Genomic DNA, 19912 nt, shown 5'->3' on the forward strand with positions numbered 1-19912 from the left:
CCCGCGAATTTTGAAAACCACAGAGAATGAATCATTTGAGAGAATGTAAAAACACAGGGGCGACTACAATAAATATAATCAAGACGCCGATATAGCAGCGTCGCGAATCCACTTGCTCCTCATGACGCCTATGTGTGCGGCACCGTATGGAAGGGGTTAAATTATCATATCGTCGTCGTCGTCATCGTAAAGTCGAACAATCGTAAGTCGCGGCCATCGTAAGTCGACGTTTACCTGTATATTATGTCTGCCCCGAGCACCACCCATATTTTCCTTGATCCTAGTAAAAACTACCCACTCAAATACATTGCTTTATAAACTTCTTAAATAATGGTAACCAGATAAAAAGTGAGTCTTTCTGTGGATATTCTTGTAAAGGATACCCTCACTATACATGCACACTCACATGACTGTTAAAATTTCACAACACAATGTGCATTCTCCTATTAGCAAATGTTTAACATGACAAAGACTGTTATTTTTCCATCTTGTCTGGATGAAATAAGGGGGAGGGACAGTAATGTACACAGACATTGCAAGGGGCAGGTGCTTTAGGCAGGAAATTGGGCACTTCACTCTTTTGTATTATTTGTATTTGGCAACTATCCGGTAGGGTGCAACACCATTTTCCACATTATAATTTGTGAATGGTAAGAAAATGGAAAAAGCCTGTGAGAGATAATTTTTCATTTGTTTTTAAATATTTTTGTGAAGGGCACTTTTGGGGCACAGGGCAAAGGGGCAGGTGCTCAGGCACCCCCAGCACCCCCCCTCTGTACAGGCTCGGGAGGGACATCTCTATGCTTACTGGTTATAATGTTTTCACCACCATGAAGAACCAGACAAAAGTGAAATAACTAGGGGAACAATATAAAGAAAATCATTATTTATTCCTAAATGTACCAGAATTCCATATAAGTGAAGAGATAATAGACAATGAAATAAAAATTGAAAATTACACCCTGTACTGCACCAACAGAAGAGACAAAACACATGATGGTGTAGTGCTTTACCTCAGGGATGATGTAGCATCAAGTGCAAGAGTGTTATGTTCTTACTTGAAAGGTACAAATGAACTGCTCATTGTTAAGGTGCCAAAAGTGAACATAATAGTAGTGACAGTTTACCAATCACCAAACAATGACTGTGAAGATTTCTCTGACATACTAGCAAAGACATCTGAAAATCTAGAAGAAAGTGAGACAAAATTTCTCCTGCTTGGAGATTTTAATCTGCCCATAATCAGTTGGCCCTCTAGGCATATAAGTGGTGGAACAGTCAGTAACCAAGCCCAAGCCATTGAGCTAATTGGACTCACATATAATAACCATTTAGAACAGATTATTAAGGAGCCAACAGGAATGAACAATGTGTTAATCTTGATGAAAAAGTATTGGGATGGTTTGGACATATGGAAAGAATGAGTGAAGAAAGATTAGTAAAAGGGATGTGGAAGGCAGAGGTGGAAGGAGTGAACATGAAGGGGCAACCAAGGATGAAATGGATAGATGGGGTAAAAGGGGCATTGGGAAAGAGAGGAATGTCTGTTGAGGAAGGAAGGGAGAGGACAAAAGATAGGAGTGAGTGGAGAATGGTTGTGTACAGATGATGCTGTGATGCATGGAAGGGAGTGGGTAGGGATTGTTAATAGCTTTTAGCAACTTTTTCTATTATTGATTAATACCAAGAATAACATATACTAAATTGACGTAATATAATTTAGAAAATTATCTAATTTTCTATTGCTATTTTGCATAGATGTGCACCTCTAAAAATTTACCTAATTAATTTTCTAATGCTATATTGCACATGTGTGCACTTCTAAAAAAAAAAATACTGAGATTAGGGACCTAGTGGGAGTCAACACAGAGTCAGAGGCTATCAAGAGGAGGCTAGACAAATTCCTGGACAACATCCCAGATAAACCTCTAATCTCACATGGCCCAACTTCTCAAGTAGCAGTGTTGAACTCAATTGCAGACCAGTTCCAATACATAAGGTTTGAGCAGAGATGTGGGAGCAGTGTGTCCCCAGACCAGACCATGGTGTTAAGACCAAAATCTATGACAAGACAAAATTTTGCTATCTTTAGCACTGGAGGGGTGGGGGAAATTGTGTCTGCAAATGGTCCTCCAGGGTTTCTGTGCCCACCTAAACAAAAACTCTCCTGTCCATAACATTTTCTTAGCCTCATCAACATCGGCTCATATGCCCATTTCTCTGAAACTGTACTGTTTAACTTGTGGTGTATTTTCATGGACAATATGAGTGTATTGGCATTGACATTGTGATTGTATTTGCATGGACAGTGTGACTACAGTGGCATGGAAACTGTAACATGAAATAGGTACGCGCAAATCCATGTGCCGCGCAACCATCGCAGATGTAATATTTACACAGCCATCTTTTGCGACCCCTTTGAATGGGTGCGCGTCAATTTCAATGCTTGTAGCATTCAGCGCATGTGCAGAATTATCAAATTGTCTTGCTGTTCTGCAAGTGTATGCCCATTTCTTCAAAAACAAAAAAATCAGACTTAAACGCAAATTCGGCTATTAGCCATTGCAAATTAGTTTTTTGAGTAAAAACTAAAGATAAGGCACCTATATATAAATATTTTAATGTAATACTAATATCTTTTAGCCTATTTTTCTCTCAGAAATGAACAACTTTAAGATCATTGATAATGAGACAGCTGTGCCTAAATGGTCAACATATAGGCATGTTCTCTGATACTTAGTTGTGTCTGGTAACGCATGACATGTCAGAGATACTACATGTATTAGTCATAGAAGGTGCTGTTCACAAACAATACTTACATTTTTATGGTATGAATTTTAAGATGGACAGGCTATGCTTTGCCTATTACATAGCCAGCTATGGCTATGATAGCAAGTATATGAAATAACTATTAATAATATGGTCACTATTCCATGGCATGGACCATGTCCATGACCATGAGAAGTCTCAAGACTAGAAGAGGTCTAGAGGCTAGACTTATACTTTCTTCTTGGTTTCATGATGATAATAGATATGAGCTGTTGAAATGAGGCAGTTTATTCAGATTGTCATGATTATAGATAACATGATTAAACAAAATAACTCCTTTGAAAGTAAAAAGACTTATTCATTTTTCTATTTCAGTAAATTGGTGTAAAAAATAATTCACCAATTTCAATGTAAATTTAAGTTAGGTCTTAGGATAGTTGCAGTACTGACTGGTTTGTGTACCGAGAAGCAATCTAGGGGTAAGGGCTAAGGCACCTACATATGCACTTCTTAATGTGACGGTAGAGTTCTTTTAGCTGCGCATACATTACATTGCACATACATTACATTGATGGAACATGTTATATCATACGTGTTAGTAAGAGTACTATAAAAGGTAAGTACTACATTGTTTTTGACATGCTCAGGTGATTTCTTGACCCATAAAACCTTCACATGCCAAATTGCATGTCAATTGGGGCAGCGGTTTGGATTTTATTTATGATTATCTCTAAATTGACAACTAAATTAGCTAGGTCAACATAAAAATGGAATTCCTGATATTTGAGCTGAACTAATTCTCATGGGATGTAGAAAGACGCTATTAGTACAATGCAATTTAAATTATCCATCTAGCTGCCCTAGCTTCTGACATATTGCATTTTGAAGGGTACAAAATCGGGCCTGTTTTGTCCCAGAAAATCAGGCCAAAACGTGCGGTCTCACTAATAGCTGACCAAACCCAAACAATGATGGTTTTAGCTTAAATGCACAATTTTATATAAAAAATTAGTATATGGGTGCATTATTTGACCTATTTTCTTTAAAATGTGTGATTTTCATGTAATTTGATCAAAGAGAAGTTACATTTTTATCCTCTGCAAAATTACGGACCATAGCTATGATAATCCGATAATCCGACCCAATAGAAAAAAAAACTAATTTGTACTTTGATTTCTCAGCTCTCCCATAATACCCTGCCCTGATTTTGGTATTAGAATAATCCATGAGACTAGTAGTTTTTGTTTATTTTGGATATGTTGCCTTTTAATGGATTTTTTTTTTTTTAGCTCATTTTTTCATTTTGAAACCATTTTTTTTTCGATTTACTGCTGAATGCAGGCCGCCATGTTTATCTTGTGTTTTTATGTACTGACATGTAACTGATGATGTGACTGGTTGAACATTTACTACGATTGTAGTTAATACACTCATGCCATTTTTATGAATTAAATTTCCTGCAATATGTAAATTTGGCCATTTGAATGGTATGCGCATAAAATGATGCACTATTGGCGGGCATAATCGATGGTGGTGCCTCAAGCGATGTTTGCCCTTGCTAACTTAATTGTTGCCATGAAAATGCAAATTTGATATGATGCAAATGTCTCACATTTTTTTTATATGCTTAGGTGATTTTTTGACACACAAACTTTCACATACCAAATTCCATGTCAATTGGGGCAGCGGTTTGGATTATATGGATGACTATCTCTAACTTTTAAACTTGACAACAGTTGCCATGGCAACATGATGGGTGTTAGTAAGAATAGTTATAGTATAATAGTATAAAAGGAAGGCCCTATATTGTTTTTGACATGCTCAGGTGATTTGTTCACCCATAAAACCTTCGCATACCAAGTTGCATGTCAAATGGGGCAGGGGTTTGGATTTTATGGATGATTATCTCTAACTTGACAATAGTTGCCATGACAACATGATAGTATAAAAGGAAGGGCCTACATTGTTTTTGGCATGCTCAGGAGTCAGGTGATTTGTTCACCCATAAAACCTTTGCATATCAAGTTGTATGTCAAATGGGTCAGGAGTTTGGATTTTATGGATGATTATCTCTAAACTGACAGTCACAATAGAATACTTGCCATGGATTCTAGCCAAAAAATCGGAATGGAAAAATAATTCAAAAAATCGTATCTCCCTTATTTTTCAAGCTATTTCAAACATTTAAAAAGTGCTTTGTTTCTAATGAAATGGTCTTTCATATGCAACAAGAATTTATTTTTTTGTGCCCGTACCTACATGAAAATGTGCACGTTGTGACCATCCAATGATTCATGGACCATTAATTATGATTATTATATCATCAATGACAACTATCTATGTCGATAACCCAAAGTTTAACCATGCAATAAACACGAGATATCATCCTGTTTTTTCACACACCTTATTTTCATTACTAACAACTGTTAGGTCCCTTTTATTATGATTATTATTTAAAAAAATAAATAAGTCTTCCTAGCTTCATCTTGTCTTTCTCCCTGCACTGTTTACAAACTAACTCAGCTGATCGTTGCGTTTACGACGATAGTAAAAACGTTGTTTGATATTGCCCTAATGTTTGTGGAAGTTAAACCTGTAGTGCCCAGCGGTTCCCTTAATTAAGCTTAATAAAGTTACCTGGTACAAACCAGAGCAAGATCCTTTTAACTTTTTTCTTAATATATTGTATATAGACAGGAAATGCGTTCTTACGGATAGCATGTACTCATACAAAACTCAATGTAGTTCCGAATGATCGCCTGAAAACAATCAAATAATAGCTCGGATTCAATAGCTTATATAACACCAATACCTACAATATGTAACATTACTTAAAAACGTCCATTCCACTGTGTACACCTATTACATTACTTTATAATTTGAAGATTTATAAAGACACGTTAATTATTTTTCTGACGCACAACAAAATTGACTCTCCCAACCCAGGCAGCAGCAGAGACACCACTAAACAAACGAAATAGTCAATTCATAAAGGTTTTGTAACAGCTGTAAACGCCTGAATTTACATTCAATTCCTACTTGGATATAGAACTGAGGCAATATAAACCTGAGTCATATTTCAGGCATTAAAGATAAGTATAACAATAGTAGTCGGTAAGAAAACAAGTTGAAACTTGAATGCAGAGAACATTACTAATCAGTCGTACAAAAGTGAAGTTCAGCCAACTTTAATTTGATGACCTCGTCCTCGGAAATAGAAGAGGAAATATCAAATATTTCAAGGATTTTACAAGGAAATTCAAGGTTCGTCACCTTTTGCATCAATATTACAGTACAATACAGCAATGTTAATCACAGTAAAGGTCTCCTCCAGCATAATATGTTACGAGAAATGGTAAAATTCCAATATAATCTAGCACGGATATTTAACATGAAACTTGCGTTGTCCAGTAGTTCCTAAACTAACATAACCTAACTTGATACAAGAATAGAACAAAAAAAAAATCACTTTCCTGCATGTAATGCATACAATTATTTCAGGTAATGCAGAGCCACAAGACAAGTCATTCAAAATTTATGTTTAGGATTATATTTTATTATACATCCCAAAGGTTTCTGTATTTTTGGCAAGCTCCAAAAAAATATCCACCAGTATAGCCTGACAGGGTCGACAGTAACTGTACAAAGACTGTAGCAGACCAATTTAAAACCACCACATGATGAAAATAGTACAGTATTGTTTACAGAATTTCATAGGTTGATAATGATATTGTTGTCATTTTGGTACTTGAGTCTTGGTTATGTCCAGGGTTGCATTGCCAATTTTATAGGTACCAGATCTCTAGAGGGCTTATCTCACAGAAATGGACAGTAAGCATACTACATAATTCTGAATTCACATTAGTACAATTTTAGCCTGTTTACTTTTTTAAACATATAAAAGCTATCTTCTCTCCCTGTATTCAACCCCACCAGCCGCCACCTACTACCCACTTGCACAGGTGTGAGAGCAACACTCCAATGAGCTCGGACAGCACTGCACTCTTGGTTATGTCCCCATAGAGCTAATTCTGAATAGAGAGGATACACTAGGAAACCAACTCCATAAAAGGTCAATCTAGGGGAAAAAATGAACAAATACTGTCATTTACTGAGTTTTTGAGGCCCCCAATCAATAAAAGCTAGAGAGCTAGTTAACAAATAGATCAGAAATACAGCAGAAAATGTGTCTTGTATTGGCACTCCTGGCATTCCCATTCAGAAACATGATTTATCCCCACCACAACCTCCCTATACCCCCCCCTCTCTCTCTCTCTCTCTCTCTCTCTCTCTCTCTCTCTCTCTCTCTCTCTCTCTCTCTCTCTCTCTCTCTCTCTCTCCCCCCCCTCTCCCCCTCTCCCCCTTCATTCTGTGTCTATATCTCCCTCACTCTCTCTCTTCTTCTCTCCTCTCTCTCCCCATCTCTCCTTCTCCTCTCACCTGTCTCCCTCTCTCTCCCCTTCTCTCACCTTCTCCTGTCTCCTCTCTCCTCTCTCCCTCTCTCTCCCCCTGTCTCCTTCTCTTTTCTTCTCTTCTCTCCTTTCTCCTTTCTCCTTCTCTCTCCTCTCCTCTCTCCTTCTCTCTCCTTCTTGTCTCTCTCTCTCTCTCTATGTATATATATATATATATATACATACATAAATATATGTATATATATATATATATATACATACATAAATATATGTATATATATATATCTGTCTTTCTTCCTCTTTTTGTTTTTTTCTGTATATTCATTGAATCATTATATCCACAGTTTAATAAATTCTTACTGTTACAGGAGTGGTGAAAAGTGAAGGCAAATGGATGTGGAAAATGAAATTGACTTGACTCTAGCTCTGCAGCTGCAGGCCCAGTTTCAGGAGGAGTTGCGTGCTAGTCTTCTTCAACAGGAAAGGGAAGCAACAGCGGCAAAGAACAAAAGCTATCATGGAGGTATTTGTGTTAGTTTATCAAATCTTAAACAGGAGGTGGATTCCCTTAACTGAAGAGTTGCCTGGTCATGGCCAGAGAAAAATATATACAGATGCTCCTCTACTTATGTTCATTCGTTTTATGTTTTTTCGATTTTACGTTTGCACTGACTGTAAGAAAAAAATTGTAATAAAAAAAAAAAAAAATTGTTGAGTGAATTTTTTAGTTTAGCGCGCTCTCCGTAGTATGAGACGTTCAAACTATACTTACGCATGACGCTGCGTCCATTGTTTACATGGCACAAACGACAGACTGAACATGCCGTGCCTCCTCCTCCTCCTCCTCCTCCACCATCTCACTTTATGTTGCTTGAATGTAATTTACTTGAAATTAACGTTATTATTTTACTATAATTAATGATTTAGGGGTGTTTTATAAGATACGGTAATAGAATTTATGGATGTATAGTACAGTATGAACGGTCATACATTACTGGAACGTACAGTAACAACTTACGTTCATTTTCACGTTACGTTCGGCCGTTCAGGACGTAACTAAGACATAAGTTGAGGAGCATCTGTACAAGATTAGTCATTGCTATCTACCAATTAATTCAGATATAGTGAGCTGTCACTTGTAAATGATTGGGTGTTTCTCTGAAATTAATAGAATTAACCTCACACTACCAAGGGTACCATATAAAAGAATAATCACCACTGTCTATGGGCTAGCCCCCCCCTTCTTTCAACCAGTTAACCATTATTTAAAGGAAGGTGGTTGAGCATGGAAGAAGTGTTGTATGAACCAGTATTGACAATGTTTGCTGCCCACTTCTGTTGATCTGTGGAATTGTTTGGATGGTGATACTTGCACAATGGATAACATTCCTAAAATATTTTATATATATATATATATATATATTCACTACATATTTCATAATCTATATATGCACAACATGTTTCATAGGTAAAACATACAAGAAGCGTTCACCTAAGGAACTTGAAGAACCACGGCAAGAGAAATTGTCAGTTTCTCTTATTGATCCATCATGGGAATTGATTGATCCAAACCCTGACATTCATCAGCTCTTCCTCCAGTTTAATGATCAGTTTTTCTGGAGGAGGCTTTCTTCTGTAGAGGTCAGGTGGAGCCCAAGGATGACTCTGTAAGTTAGATCATTGCTTTGAGAAAAATGCAAATTATATGACATGAAATGTTTGAACAAGTAATCTGAACATTGTGCAGTTTAGACAGTTTCTTCAAGAATATGGACAAAAATGTTTTATGCTGTAGTAAAAAAGTAGGAGGACCCAACAAAGGAAAGAGTAGTTATGCAGGGATGATCATTCATCCACAAGGAGCTAAGATAAAAGGGACGACAAATGGATATGAGATAAATGAAAAAATGGGTGCATGCCTTGGCTAGTCTAACCCCCCTTGTAAAGGGGAAAGAACTCGTTGTTATATGTATGCATGTAAATATTTAAGAAGTTTAGATATTGAAAGAATGAGAAACAAGCAAAGAGACTATAAAAACCAGAAGTGAATGGAATGAGCTTAAGAGGAAGACAGAGAATGAAGAAGTTGGGTGGGATTAACCTCTTAAATACAATGATGACCATGTATGTGTCATGAGCCATGAGTAGGGTATGCGAGGATGCTGGCATCAGTTTCCTGATTATATTTATTTTGTAGTTATAACTGAGGGACCCCATATTCTGTGAACAGGCTTGATCACACTTTCTGTGACATTATATTTATTCAGGGTGAAGGAGAATAAGTATAACATATACCAATGACATTTTCCCCCTTACAAAGGAGGTAGCCAAAGTCAGAAGCATAAATCCACTCCTACCCATTTCATCCCCACATACTCCACTCCCATTCATAATCCTTGTCCTCAAAAAAATGCAGGTGAGCAAATAAGTACTTGCCTGAATTTTCTCCATAACCGATAGGCAATCACTTTTTTCATACTGTAGGAATTGAATCGCAACACAGTAAACAGAGATGTCTTTTTTTTTCTTCTCCTCTTTAACATGTGAATATTACAGGAGACCTACCAGTCTCCTTAATGATAAGTGGGAGATGTTAAATTGTTTCTGCCTTTTTATACAGTTGTCTCATCATTGTTGTTTAGTACTTACCTTTAATCTTTACCATTGAGGCACGCAAAATTTAAACTTTGATTTTTCATAGGTGTGCATTTTTTAGTGCTCATTTCAAATTTAGGCACATTATGGCACAGGCATAAAAATGCATGCCTTAAAAGATGAGCCCTGCATTCACCACCCCTCCATCCCTCTTTTCTTGGCTCCTCCTGGATGACTGGTCATCCCTGGATCCTGCCCACTGTCCTGGGTCAAAAGCAATGTAGCAAGAATCAGCACATCCATAGCAAGGCTGCTTCATGTAATCAGCAACCCCCTCTCTGTCCCCTCATGCAGAAAAAGAGAAGACAGGGAGAAATCCCTTTGGGCTGTGTCAAAATATCATTCACACATACTCCCTCACCCACCATCCCCTACCTACTCCCTTCCATGCATCACAGCATCATCCATACACAACCATTCTCCACTCAACCTAATCTTCTTTCTTCTTGCTTCCTTCCTCTACAGACCCCCTCTTTCCCAGTGCCCCTTTTACTCCATCCATATATCTCATCCTTGATTGCCCCCTCATGTTCACTCCTTCCACCTCTGCTTTCCACACCTCTTTTACTAATCTTTCCTCACTCATTCTTTCCATGTGTCTAAACCATCCCAATAATCTTTTATCAAACCTATCTCCCAACTCCCTTTCCAACCCCGCTCTCCTCCTCACCTCTTTGGTTCTCACACTATCCAGTCTAGTAACCTCTACCATACTTCTCAAGCATTTCATATCAAACACATTCAAACTCTTCCTCTCTCATGTTCCATGCTTCTGCCCCATACAGTGCTGTCGGCACAATCACTCCTTCGTACAATCTCCTCTTAGCATCCGTTCACAAATGGGTCACCATATATGGAGTAAAATCTAGGTGGGGCAATGTTACTAGTGGGGTCCCCCAGGGCTTGGTTTTGGGTCCCTTTTTGTTCATTATGTACATAAACAACTTATAGACAACATGATAAATAGTGATGTTAGTAAGTTTGCAGACAACACTAAAATAGGACGCCTAATTAGGTCAGGAGACGACGCAGAGATTCTGCAGGATGATCTTAACAAATTGTTCGCATGGTCGGTGAAATGGCAAATGAACTTCAATATCTCTAAGTGTAGCATGTTAAACGTAGGGCTACACAACCCCGAAAATAGATACAGCTTAGATAACACGTTTTTAGAAAAATCCGAGTGCGAGATGGACTTGGGAGTTCTAGAGAGTCCGGAACTTAAAACCAGGAAACAGTGCATTAGCGCCAGGAATAAAGCTAACAGAGCATTAGGTTTCATTGCTAGGACGGTAACAAATAGAAGTGCAGAGGTAATTATTAAATTCTATCTAGCGATAGTTAGACCCTTCCTTGACTATGCAATACAGTTTTGGTCTCTGTCCTACAGAATAGACATCAATTCACTAGAATCAGTACAGAGAAGAATGACCAAAATGATACATGGAAATTTGCCTTATGAAGAGAGACTTAGGCACCATAACTTACACTCTCTGGAAAGACGCAAAGTGCGGGGTGATCTGATAGAGGTGTTGAAGTGGATCAAAGGCTTTAACAAGGGTGATGCAAACAAGGTCATCATATTAAAACAACAGGGTAGGACTCGCAGTAATGGTTATAAACTGGAAAAATTTAGATTTGAGAAGGAAATAGGCAAGAATTGGTTTACTAATAGGGTGGTCGACAAATGGAATAAACTTAGTAACCATGTAGTAAGCGCTGAAACTATTAGTTGTTTTAAGAAACTATTAGACAACTTTATGGATGGGGATGACAGATGGTGATGGATACAGAGCTGCCTAGTGTAGGCCTTATGGTCTCTTGCAGTCTGCTTCATTCTTATGTCTTATGTTCTTATGTCTGTTTCTCATTACACTTTTTAATCCCCCAAGGCATTTACTTGCTTCTCTCAATCTACATTCTACCTCTACCTCTACTCCCTTTCCTGCCACATTCACCTCCAAGTATCTAAAACTATCCACTTCCTCCAGTCTCTCTCCCTTAATACTCACTTTCAATCTGCTGCCACTTTCACCCTTTGTACATTTCATCACCTTACTTTTACCCACATTTATTTTCAACTTCCTTCTATTGCACACCTTCCCAAACTCTGTCACTTCCTTAATCCCTCCTTTGATCCTGCTACAAGTGCATTGTCACCAGCAAACAACAATGGGCTTATCTCCCACTTTTCTCCATTTCTTTAACCATCTTCAATCCCTGGCCCATTACCCTTGTGTAGGTTGTGTTACTCTACATTGGAATTGGTGGTGAAGGAAACTCAGGCGGAATTCTTGGCTTTAATTCTCCTGGTTCAATTTTGTTCTCCTACATACACGGCAAGCCCTCAGCAATGCTCGGAGGGTTGCCAGACACATATTATCTACATATATATAGTTGCCATATCAGGAATATTTGGAAGTTGGGTCGCCTTGGTTGAGGCATTGTATGGTCGTGCAGGTGTTGACCCAAGGTGCAACTGCAGCTATTATTCAAGGTAGAGCTCTTGACCTGAGCACTGAGAATCTTTTGTTATCAAGGGGTGCTGTCAAGAAAGGTCGGTTAGCTTGGTCACAGAACAATGGAAATCCCTAGGGAGACACAGGTCTTGTCATTGAAAGTACCATGCTACACCATATGTGTGTGTGCACGGGTGTGCATCAAAGTGTTGCATATGCTAAATACAGAGATGCTAAGACTTGCATTTTCCTCTCAGACTCCCCCATCCATGTATAAATTGGACAGCCAAGGCAACATAACACATCCCTGGCAAAGTCCCACCTTTACTTCAAACCACTCATTTCATTCTCTCTATTTCTAATTCTATCACAGGCTCTACTACTATCATAGAAACTCTTGACTACTCTTAACAGCTTTCCTCCTATCCCATATATCTGCAATACCTCCCAGAGTGCCTTTCTTTCTACCCTATCACAAACCTTTTCCAAATCCATAAAGGCCCAAAAAACATCCTTAGATTTTCCTAAAGTGTTCTCACACATCTGCCTTACCACAAAAATCTGATCCACACAACCTCTACATGTCCTCAGCCCACACTGTTCCTCACCAATTACTCCCTCTGTTCCTCTTGTAATCCTCTCAATCAAAACACTCCCATAAGCCTTCCCCACTACACTCAACAAACTGATCCTCCTGAAGCTACTACACTCATACTTGTTCCCTTTTCCCTTGTAAAGTGGAACTATACAGGCACTCCTCCAGTCCTCCAGCACTCTTCCCTCTTCTGGACACCCATTAAACAACCTCACCAGCCAGTCCACCATCACTTTACCTCCCTTTTTTAGACACTTTACATGACACCCATCCAACCCAGGTGCTTTACCTACTCTCATCATTTTAATAACTGCTTTCACTTCATCTTTTCTTATTTTTCCTCTGTTTTCCTCATTCAACATTGTCATTTTCTTAGTGCTTCCCACTGCAGATACCTTTTCCTTCTATCCTCCTTCACATGTAGCATCTCCCAAAAATACTCTGCCCATCTTCCTCCTACTGCCGTCTCTTCCATTATCATCTCTCCATCTCCACCTTTTACCTTTTCTTCTCTACTTGGTTCGCCCTCTCTTCCTCACTTAATTTCTTTCCAAAACATCTTTTTATTACTTTCAAAAATTTTCTGTCATACTCTCACCCCATTTCACAGCTGTTCTCCTCTTTCCCTCCTTTATCTTGTGCTTCTCTTTTCTATGTACCTCTCATGATTCTCTCATCCCATTTTGTAACCAATCTATGAATGCTCATTTCTTCTTTTCTACAACCTTCTTTACTTCATCATCCCACCACTCACTACCCTCCCTTTTATTTTCTCCCATCCTCCTTGTTCCACACACCATCTTCACATACCTTATGGTTCCCTCCTTGAACCATCCCCATTCTTCCACCACGCCTAGTTCTACTGTATCTTCCCCTCCCTCCCATTCTTCTCTCAGCTTCTTCTTGTACTCCTCCTTTTCTTTCTCATTTAAGCAGTTTACTTTAAGCACCTCCCTACCTTCTGTCCTTTTCCTCTTTCTCCATCTATCCTCCACTCTCAACTTACCTTCCACCAAAAAATGATCTGATGTTCCCCCACTCTCTCCCCTAAGAACATGTACATCCAAAACTCATCCACCACCCACTCCCATGTGTACATATGCTTGACCTTATTCCTAAACACTGTATTTGCTATTATCAACTCTCCAGACACATCTTCACCATTCACTATGATTTTTTCCTGGAACTTCACACTTCCCAACCACTCCATCTATTGGTTTGTCTCCTACCCTAGCACTGAGATCTCCCAATACCACTACATTGACATTTACTTCATAAATTATTTTGTGTTGTTGAGTAGAGGGGTGTTGCCAAATTAAATAACAGAGATAAACCAGCTTTTGGGCTCTGATGTGGAAGAACTGTATCCTACTGCATTACTTTTGACCCTTGCAATGTGACAACGGACAGAATGACCCTTTTTCCCTGAGGTACTGAAATTGAAGGGGTGATTAAATTGATTTAATTGTATAGGTGTGTCCTTTGAGATGGTCATCCACTGCCCTCTCTTTCATGAAAGGGAAAGAACATTTGATATATATATATTTTTTATACTACCCTTAAGGTTTAGATATGAATTATTTAGTTAAAGATACTGTTTTTTCCTTCCTTTCAGGTGTGCAGGAGTATGTAGTTATGAAGGGAGAAGCGGACTGTGTTCTGTGAGGCTTTCTTTACCATTGCTCAAATTGAGGCCAAGGAAAGATTTAATAGAAACCTTACTGGTAGAGTCATAGCTTGTTATTTATCGTAAATTACCATTGGTAATATCAGTTCATATAATACAACTCATGCTAATCATTTAGCAGGTACTACATGATATTGATTTCCTTTCAGCACGAGATGATTCATGCCTACTTGTTTGTCACAGCCAACAATAAGGATCATGATGGCCATGGGCCAGAATTTCATAAACATATGTATCGCATTAACAATGTGGCCGGAACTAAAATTTCTGTAAGTTTATTACAAGTTCATTTTATTGAAAGGGGTGTTGAGCAAGAGGGGAATATCTGTTGAGAAAGGAAGGGAGAAGGCAGGAGATAGGGGCAAGTGGAGAATATGTGTAGATGGTACTGTGATGCAAGGAAGAGAGGGGTGGGAGATGTGGGGGAATAGGGAGTGGTTGTGTGAATGATATTTTGACGCAGCCCAAAGGAATTTCTCCCTGTAAACTGAGAGAGGGGTCCCCAATTGAGTGAAGTGACCTTGCTGGGGATGTACTGTATCTTTCTACGTTGATTCAGATCCAGGGCAGTGGGCAGGATACAGGGATGACCCATCATCCATGAGGAGCTGAGATTAGAAAGAGGAAAGGATGGTGGATAGGAGTGAAATGGGTGGGAGTAGATTTGTGCCTTTTGACTTTGGCTACCTCCTTGGCAGCCTGTAAAAGCCCTTGTTATGTAGATAGCATTTTATTATGATGGAAGTGTAATTCTTGCAGTCTTCCACATCTCAATTATTTTTCACCATGATGACAATATTGCTTCATGTCTCTGTTTGTTTAGGCTTATAAAGATTGCTGTAGATTGTCTGAAAGTTTCTTGTAGTTAAGTAATCAGTCATATCTGAAGGATGTGTGGAATATAGTGAAAAGGGAAGGGTGAGGAAGTAGAAAAGAGAATGGATATGTTTTAAGGAGGGAAATTTGAAGTTATTAGAATGGTGTGTGGGATTAGGCAAATGGGTAGTCTGTCTATATACTTAGATAGACTACCCATTTGCCTAATCCCAGTAGCAGAAGGAAAGGTAGTGGTAGAATTAAAATATGAGTATAGTATTGACTGGAAAGAGGGATGTATTTGTAGAATGATTGTAAAGAAGGTAAGAGGATACATATGAGAAATATAAAGTTTTTGTCATTATTATTGTTGTAGGTTATCCCTCAGTGATCCTAGATATGCTACATTTACCAAATTGTATTCATCTAATTGTAATATAAAAGAAAGATGTACTCATGTGAGTCCTGTTTCTTTTTCACCATCTATCACACCTATTGTTATATCTGTGTGCTACCAATGCTGAACATCTCTTAGATAGGTATTTATGTAGTTGTACTCTATAGATTTGGAGCTGTGCTCATAAAGTCCATCTTCCAGGACCACCACATGCAGGTAATTGTCATTGTTTTTTTCACACACACACACACACATATATATATACACACACACACACACTATTCAGCTTACAAACACAACCACAGGTATCACAAGACTCCATAAGTGTAGCTCCTTTCTCATATATTAGATTCAACTAGTTTTCAACTCCTCTCTGCCTCCCTTCTCTTCTTTCACCATGCTACATCCACTCTAAATCTCCCTTCCACCAGATGATGAATAGACATTCCTTTGCTCTCTCCTCTAAACAAATTCACATCTAGATCTCTTCCAGTCTTCCTGTTGGGCATCACTGTATAATCCATCATCACCTCAACTACCCACCCACAAATCACCCTGGTCCATCTATAATTTTGTACTTTTTTCTGTCTTTCTTTCTTAAACACTGTTGAAAATCATCATTCACTATTTCCCTTCAATGATTGTTTCAGGTTTACCACACATTTCATGATGAAGTAGATGTGTATCGACAACATATTTGGCAGTGTGATGGTCCATGTAGGCAGAGACGTCCATACTATGGTTTAGTAAAACGATCTATGAATAGAGTACCTGGACCAAGAGACCCATGGTGGTCTCAACACCAGCAAACATGTGGAGGTTCTTATACAAAGATTAAAGAACCAGAAGGTTATGGAGCAAAGAAGAGAAAATCAGATTCAAAAGTATCAGGTTGGTTGCACTTTCTTCTTGTTTAATTTATGGCTGTTTTCATATATTGTATACTCTGGCTGTCATCCCCTGCTTTGGAAGCATTGTGTCACACTCTGTTGCCATAGAGATGAGAAGCATGCCATCTTAACCCCTTCCATACGGTGCCGCATACGAAGGCGGCATGAGGAGCAAGTGGATACGCGAGGCTGCCATATCGGCGTCTTGATTATATTTATTGTAGTTGCCCCTGCGTAATGACATACTCTCTAAACTGTCTTCATCACATTTTCTATGGTTATCAAAATTCATGGGTGAAAGAGAGAATGATCGATATAAGCGGTGACTATATTTTATGATGCGAGTATTATTACGACACATTGTGCGTCTGGCAGCTAATGCTGCCCGCGAGATTTTGGCCCGTACTGAAGAGGTTAAGATGGGTAGGGTGATGAGTGGGTTTTGGATGAGTGTAGGATGTATGCTTTGATTCAGCCATCATCCTTATTAAGGGGAAACATTATAGGTGTTAGCACTGAACCTTGTGGAGCAATGAGAGTAATAACGTGACGTACCAAAACCACCCCAATTGGACACCTAAATACAGTACAGAAAGGAAAATCCTCCCCATAGAAAATAACAAGAACACAATTCTGTACCAAGACCCTTAACAACATACACCCATCACACTACATCTCACAAGCAAAACTAACAGAATGCAATGAAAAAAACAAAAAAGATTACACCAGCAGCATACCACTCAAACATTTATAACAACATACCACCTATATCACACAAAACATCCACACAAAAACATATACTCACTCAGGTCACTAAAAGAAGCCCTTCTAGACAGACCAAATTCAATACTCCACCATCAACCCCCAGGCATAAGCCCCACAGAAAAAAATAAATAAATAAATAAATAAATAAATTCAGGTATGAACCACACAGGACTTTGAAACAGTACCAACACAGAATAGGTCGGGCCTCAGATTCAAATTGTCCCAGGTGCAATCACACACAGAAGACACAACACTGTATACAATGCCCCATGCTAACAATCCCTAGACAACAACACACTATATGGACCCTGAGTGACTTGTAGACCTGCCCAGAAGCTGTTGCTATTTACCAGAAGCCTGTCTCTTCTGCAAGAGAAACCAGGGGCAACAGAATGAGAGGAAGGGTGGGAGGGGTGTGGAGTGTATTTAGGGATGAAATGGGTGGGAGTGTTTTTTATGCCTTTCCCTTTTTGGCTACCTCCCTTGAAAGGGGGAAAAAGCCTTGGTATATGTATGTATGTATGTATGTATGTATGTTTTATTTTTTTACTTTATTAAAAAAAAAAAAAAAAAGGTGCTAAGATAAGAGGGAGGGTGGAGGGGTGTGGAGTGTATTCAGGGATGGAATGGGTGGGAATGATTTTATGCTTTTTCCTTTTTGGCTACCTCCCTTGTAAGGGGGAAAAAGCCTTGGTATATGTATGTATGTATGTTTTATTTTCTTTATTTTATATATTTATTCAGTGTATTTATTTATATATATATATATATTTATTTATTTTTCAGATCAAAAGAAGCTGAAAAGCTGTGGTGATATACGTAAGTTCATATCATTTGAAGGAGAAGGAAGATCTTTATCTTCCCAAGGGAAAGTTTCAGGAGCAGGGACCAGTTCTCATGGACAAAAGGGACAACTGAGTAGGATTAGTAAATCACCAAAAGATAAGGAAAATCAACAAGATAAGTTTAGTAATGGGACAGTCCATAGTAAAAATGCGACTGGTAAAAAGTCAAGTGAATTGTCAAATGGGAATGTGCAAAATTTTGTGTCATCATCAGGAAAGGTTACTCAAGCTCAACTTAGTAAATCAAATAATTCAAATGTTTCTGGACTTAAAAATCAGTCATTCATAAAATCTTCAGATAATGGTAAAGTTAAAAGCAGAAAAACACATAATGGAGGTCAGAGCATGAAGACTTTCACAGGATCACGTAGTTCAACTGTGACCGTAACAAAAAAAGGAACATCAACTGAAACAGAGAAATCAGGCTCCCAGAGCTCAGCACCAGAAAGAGCTTTTACTCCTTTTAAAGGAACAGGACATGCATTAGGTGGAGGTAGTAATGTTTCAAAACTTTTGAACTTGAATGACAAGAAGAAAGAAGTTATTTCCAATAAGGAGAAAAATATGAGTAGTAGAAGGCGGGAAGACCAAAATTTAGTGAGAAAAAAAGATTGTCATCGGACTGGATCTACTGAAACCGAGTCATCCTTGAGAGGAAATAAGAATCAGGTTAATGATGATACAAACTCAGAATTGCCTTGTCCTGTATGCAAAAATTATTTTCCAGCATCAATGATAAATAACCACTTAGATAAATGCTTAGACTCAGAATCAGAAGAACTTTCCATGAAGCCAGGAACATCCAAAAATAAGGCTAGAGAGTGTGAGACTGACATTCAAAAGAAAAGTCGACCAGATGAAGTAACTTTAAGTGGGGAAGAAATAACCTACCCATGCCCAGTGTGTCAAGAACTTGTATCTCCTGAAAGAATGAATGAACACCTTGATACTCATTTCTAATTACAATAGTTCTTCAGGAAACCTGATTTTATTTTAATCATACCCCAAACAGTATCATTCCTCCTGGCAGCAGCATCCAAGAAAACAGTATCATTGTAAATATTATAGTCATCTATTCTTATTGTAGATATTTTATGTTCTTAGTTTTCATTTTAACAGTTTATGTACTCCCATTCTCCTGTCTTCTTGTTTTCTATTAATTTTATATATTTGTATATCTCTCCCAATTCTCCCTTTCTGAAATAAATATAATAACTGTTGCCTCTAGTTTCATTGACAGGAAGCTCACAGCCCCACAGTGGCTGGCAAATGTCCTTAGGGATTCCCACTACATCCCATTTGGGGGGGGGGGGGGTCATTGGACTATTGTCTGTTGTATTGGTATAGGAATATGTATTGGTTTATAATAGGAGGGGAACAGTTGCCAAAATGTCACCTTTCATGGGAAAAGGTGAAGAAAATGCAGTGGAAGTTGATAGAGATCTTGGTCCCTTAAATTTAGATTTAAGAAGTAAATAAGCAAGAACTGGTTTACTAATATAATGCTAATGAATAGAATAGACTTAGTAATCATGTAGTGAGTGCTGAAACTATTCGTAGTTTTAACAGAAGGTTAGATAACTTGTCTGGTGATGATAGGTGATAATGAACATATAATTGCC

General features: G+C 38.4%; 2 protein-coding genes across 3 annotated transcripts in view; one reads left to right on the forward strand and one right to left on the reverse strand.

Annotated features, from left to right (window-relative positions):
* Nucleotides 1–5322, reverse strand: part of LOC143025362 (FAST kinase domain-containing protein 1, mitochondrial-like) — a 41477-nt gene extending 36155 nt beyond the window's left edge. The window contains exon 1 of the mRNA XM_076184904.1: nt 5173–5322. The gene's annotated coding sequence lies outside the window, so the exon portion shown is untranslated. The remainder of the gene's footprint in view (nt 1–5172) is intronic.
* Nucleotides 5323–5497: 175 nt separating this feature from the next.
* mh (DNA-dependent metalloprotease SPRTN) lies at nt 5498–19510 on the forward strand. 2 transcript variants are annotated; one of them, XM_076184906.1, is made up of 8 exons: nt 5498–6033; nt 6706–6841; nt 7550–7704; nt 8650–8848; nt 14506–14614; nt 14727–14846; nt 16441–16681; nt 18232–19510. In XM_076184906.1, exons 3-8 carry the CDS (start codon nt 7572–7574, stop codon nt 19248–19250), a joined length of 1821 nt encoding a protein of 606 aa, XP_076041021.1. In that variant the 5' UTR covers nt 5498–6033; nt 6706–6841; nt 7550–7571; the 3' UTR covers nt 19251–19510. The 2 variants fall into 2 exon arrangements, with proteins under 2 accessions (XP_076041021.1, XP_076041020.1); XM_076184905.1 differs by lacking the exon at nt 6706–6841 and having other exon boundaries at nt 5499–6033.
* Nucleotides 19511–19912: the final 402 nt, after the last annotated feature.

This window comes from Oratosquilla oratoria, chromosome 5 (assembly GCF_046742065.1).
Source record: "Oratosquilla oratoria isolate Oo_2021 chromosome 5, ASM4674206v1, whole genome shotgun sequence".
Taxonomy (NCBI): Eukaryota; Metazoa; Arthropoda; class Malacostraca; order Stomatopoda; family Squillidae; genus Oratosquilla; species Oratosquilla oratoria.